The sequence below is a fragment of the Coffea arabica genome, chromosome 10c, assembly GCF_036785885.1.
Source record: "Coffea arabica cultivar ET-39 chromosome 10c, Coffea Arabica ET-39 HiFi, whole genome shotgun sequence".
Classification (NCBI taxonomy): Eukaryota; Viridiplantae; Streptophyta; class Magnoliopsida; order Gentianales; family Rubiaceae; genus Coffea; species Coffea arabica.
Genome location: NC_092329.1, coordinates 8,600,824 through 8,605,089, shown reverse-complemented (window position 1 = coordinate 8,605,089; position 4,266 = coordinate 8,600,824). Strand labels below are relative to the sequence as shown.

At 35.0% G+C, this 4,266-nt stretch overlaps 1 protein-coding gene across 1 annotated transcript; it reads left to right on the top strand.

Annotated features, from left to right (window-relative positions):
* The first annotated feature begins 578 nt into the window (after positions 1–578).
* Positions 579–3,056, top strand: LOC113714663 (uncharacterized). Its single transcript, XM_027238642.2, has 2 exons — positions 579–939; positions 2,057–3,056. The coding sequence occupies exons 1-2, from the start codon at positions 669–671 to the stop codon at positions 2,827–2,829; spliced, it is 1,044 nt and encodes a 347-aa protein (XP_027094443.1). The 5' UTR covers positions 579–668; the 3' UTR covers positions 2,830–3,056.
* The last annotated feature ends 1,210 nt before the right edge of the window (positions 3,057–4,266 follow it).

The following is a 4,266-nucleotide window of genomic DNA, read 5'->3' as shown; positions in this document are numbered from 1 at the left end:
ACATGATATTAATATCATGTAATATTATCCCTATCAACTTAATTTTCTTTATCTCCCATTCTTAATGATAGCTAAATCCATGTACATCTGAAAGACAAATTACGAAATCTATATAAAAGGTCATCCAGACTCAACCTAACTGTTAAGAATATTAGTCAAGTGATTATGAGACTCGTGATTTGACTATCAAATTTTCTCACATTTTTGGTTTGGAGCATCCTTTTGAACCAAAAAAAGGAAAATCTATCCAAAGAAAAAAACAAATTTAGAAGTTGAGAAGAACAAAAGGCCATTTAGACAAAAAAAAAGATCCTAGCTTTAGAATCTAGTTAGCTATTTCCCAAAAAAGAATCTAGTCAATTAATTGTACAATAGGTAAATATTTCTATTTAAGAAAATGTTTCTAGTACTTGTTTCTTTTTAAGAACATGTTTCTAGTACTTGTTTAGTATAATATACCTCATTAATTAAATAATTCAATTATTGGGATTGGAATTCTTGGCATTTATTTAGCACAAGGTTTACCTTTTTTTTTTTTTCTTTTTTTACGGAAACTTGCCACTAAATAAATGATAGTAGAGATTACAGCCAAAACTCCCCTCTTGTAAACATTGGGACTCCCAATTCTCAAGATATTCTGTGCAAAACTGCTGCTCGAAGTCTTCACTATGGACAGCTACTACACTCTGCTCAGTTCAATCCAGTCTAACGTCAGCAATTTCCGGCAGATGTTGTCCAACTCCGGCGTTTCCCTATACCTGCAGACGATCTTTATTTGGTCCATCCCCTTCATCTTCTTCCTTCTAGCTGCCACGGCAACCGTGTGGCTTCTTTTTTCTAACAAAAAAGTGCAGAATAAGAAGACAATCAAGAAGGTCCCTGCTGGAGACCCCTCGGAAACTTTGTACCGGAAGTATAATGGGAACCATGTATTTGATGGTATCATTTAATTCGTTCTTCTGTTTTGGGACTTAAGTGATACTTTTAATTCATTCTTGAAAAATTAAAACACAAAAATGGATTTTTTTTTAAATTTCTTTGCTTATTCCCATGGTTTGTAGGTGAATTTGGTTGTTGATGGTACAATTTCGCAGCTTCAATTTTTTTCCCTTTTCTTTGTTTATGATCTTTATATGTTCTGTTCTTGGTAATTTTTGTACTATCTATAACAAAATACTGCCTTGCAGCAAAACTTGTCAGTGGGGATGTACTTTTGCAGTTTTGTTTTGCTAGCTATAAATTTTTTGTCTTAGAATCACAGTCTGTTTAAAGGACATGACCGAGATTAAGTACCGTGACGTGAGCTGTATTTTCAAAAGGATGAAGGCTTTGAACAACTTTTAGTACTAAAATGCAGTGAAATGAAATGCTCGCTATTCTAGAATACTTATGATTTGATAAAGTTATTTGTGTTTTTGGTGGTGGTGGTGGGGGGTGGTGGAGGGTGAGGATGATGGATCACAAACAGGAATTTGCAATTTTATGAACCAGAGCTTCAATCACCTATTAAAATCCTGCTTGCAAGTGTTTGCTCAAACCTATTCAGGAAACCAACATTTTTTCTTTGCCTCATCAGCCAGTTTCAGCTTTCACTATAATCAGCTCCCTCATTAAAAATGCCTCGATGGAAGGGAAACAACTGGAAGTTTAAATTTAGATTGTTGAATTTGATGGTTATGCCTTTGATTTAGTCTCTTTATGAAATTTCAGCTGCATCTACATTTGCCTTCAGTGGTTATGGTTTCTCCATGTAATGAGAGGCAGAAACAATGTCAGGTTTATTGCCGTATGTGAAACTGCAATCTCCTGTATCAGATGCTTTTTAATGTTGTTTGCAAAGTGTTAAATGGTGTTGGTTCTTATGCACAAAAGCTTACCACTCCACCGGCCTTTTGTTGCTTTCTTTCTCTTCAATTGACATGACAGGAAGATAGTGAAAGGATAAGCTGAGAAAGGAACAATATTTTTTCTGCAAGCAATTTAGTTTCTGTTATTTGATTCTTTGACTTGTTTTCGGTTGTATGGTAGAAAAAAATGGTGGGTTTTCATGTTTCAGATTCCAAGTACTCGATGGAATTGCAGATCCAGGAAGTTTTGCTAGCCTCTCTCTCTTCTGATACGGCAAGTATTGCATCTTCATCTAGCCAAGGAAGGATAGAAGATGTGGATTCAAGGCAAGTTAAGATTGATAATGATGTGGATAATGCATCCCAAATCTTCTGTGGAATATGTATGGAAGCTAAAGAAAGTTGGGAGATGTTCAGAAATGATACTTGTGCCCATTCGTTTTGTTATGAATGCACAAGTCAGCACATTGTGGCAAAGATCCAAGACAACTTGAAAATCATTAGTTGTCCAGGAGCAGATTGCAAGGCAACATTAGATTTTAACATCTGTAGGCTGATGATCCCGAAAGATGTCCTGGTTAAGTGGGATGAGTTCCTATGTCAGTCATTGATCCCCAACTCCCAGAAATTGTTCTGTCCTTTCCGTGATTGTTCAGCCATGTTGATACACGATTCTGGGGAAGTCATAAAGGAGATAAAGTGTCCTGCATGCCGGAGATCATTCTGTGCACAATGTCATGTGCCATGGCATTCAGAATTTAAATGCAAGGAGTTCCAGAAGCTGAATGCCAAGAAGGGAGGAAAGGATGATGGTCTGTTCAAGCTACTTGCTAAGAAGAAAAGCTGGCAGAAATGTCCTAGTTGCAAAATGCACGTGGAAAAAATCGAGGGTTGTATTCACATCACTTGTCGCTGCAGCTATGAATTCTGCTACAGATGTGGATCAAAATGGACTTCATCTCATGTCTGCAAAAAGTCGTAAACTGCTAGAAGAGCTTGAGGCTGGAGATGCATAAGGGCTAAGAGTAGTCGTTAATTGTTAGGATGACGGATCAATTTTCGTTTTCTTTTTTTGGTTAATTTTCACTAAGTTATGTTGAAAGGGACACTGTACAGAGTTAATATGAATTCAATATGAATTCAGGACTACAGGGCCTGTACAGGTAGGTTTACTCTTGAGTTAATAACAGATCCGGATATTGGAGAATAGGTGTTGGAACAACAACAAAGAGAATACTATAAAATGACCGCAAAACTAATGAGAAGTCTTCAAATCAAGGCGTGATTACAACTCACTTTCCTAAGGTTTTATTAGTCCACTATAATGTGTAAGAGATTAAGGGTGAATATCTTTTAGAATAAGATGAACTTTGATTGCAAAATTCTGCACTAAATTGTTACAATCCTCAAAGAACAAAGAAGAGGAGAGCAGAAATTTTTTTAGAATTTGTAAATCTTTTTGTCTGTAACTAAAAGATCACAAATTGATCTGCATAAATAACGTTTCATATCCACTAAATAGTTATTATTCGTTAGAAACATGTTTTGAGTTGTATCTTTTTAAATGACGGTTGAAACTTGAAAGGTTGTGAATGAAATGTAAAAAGCTACTTTTAGAATTCTGCCCGGATTTTCAATATTTGAAAATATTCTAACAATCTCCCACCATTTTTAACATATTGAAAATTTTTTTACGAATAACTAAAAAATTCTAATAATCTATGCATAAACAATGGTATCTGTCAATTGAACCACCATCTCAGTGTTTATTGATTATAACTTGTTAATACTTCTTGGTAGATAAGTTTCGAACCAAAAATATATGCAACAAGTCACATAAATGAATACATACAAATTCACTTCTCTTCAATTTGTGTATACAAGTGATACATTAGGCCTTATATCCCTATCTTTTTATGAATGTGTTCAAAGTTAAATCCAAAATTTTTTGGATGCCATCAATCCAACATTCATATAAGCAAACTCTTAATGCTCCGTCATTTGTAGCATTTTACAAGACTTGTTAAGAATTCTAAATGCACCTTCCAATTTCAAACGGAAAAAATCACACTACACCTTTCAGCATCTTTTGTAGTGTTCAAACCACTATATCAATATACTTTCACTCGTTGAATTCAAGGTTTGTTATTAGGGATAATTTCAGATACCTCCCCTGAGGTTTCTAACAGTTTCACTCCCCTACCCTGTGGTTTCAATAATACCACAAACCTCCCTTAAAACTAGATAGGTAATGCCAAAATAGACCCAATTTAAAAATACAAACAATAAAAAATCAGTAGCTGGAGAGAGAAACAAGTGTATACCACAAATGCCCTCATTATCTTGCATTAATGAGCTAATCTCATGTGAAGAAAAAACAGGAAATTTAAGAAGAATGAAACTTGGGGGGTGTAAGTGA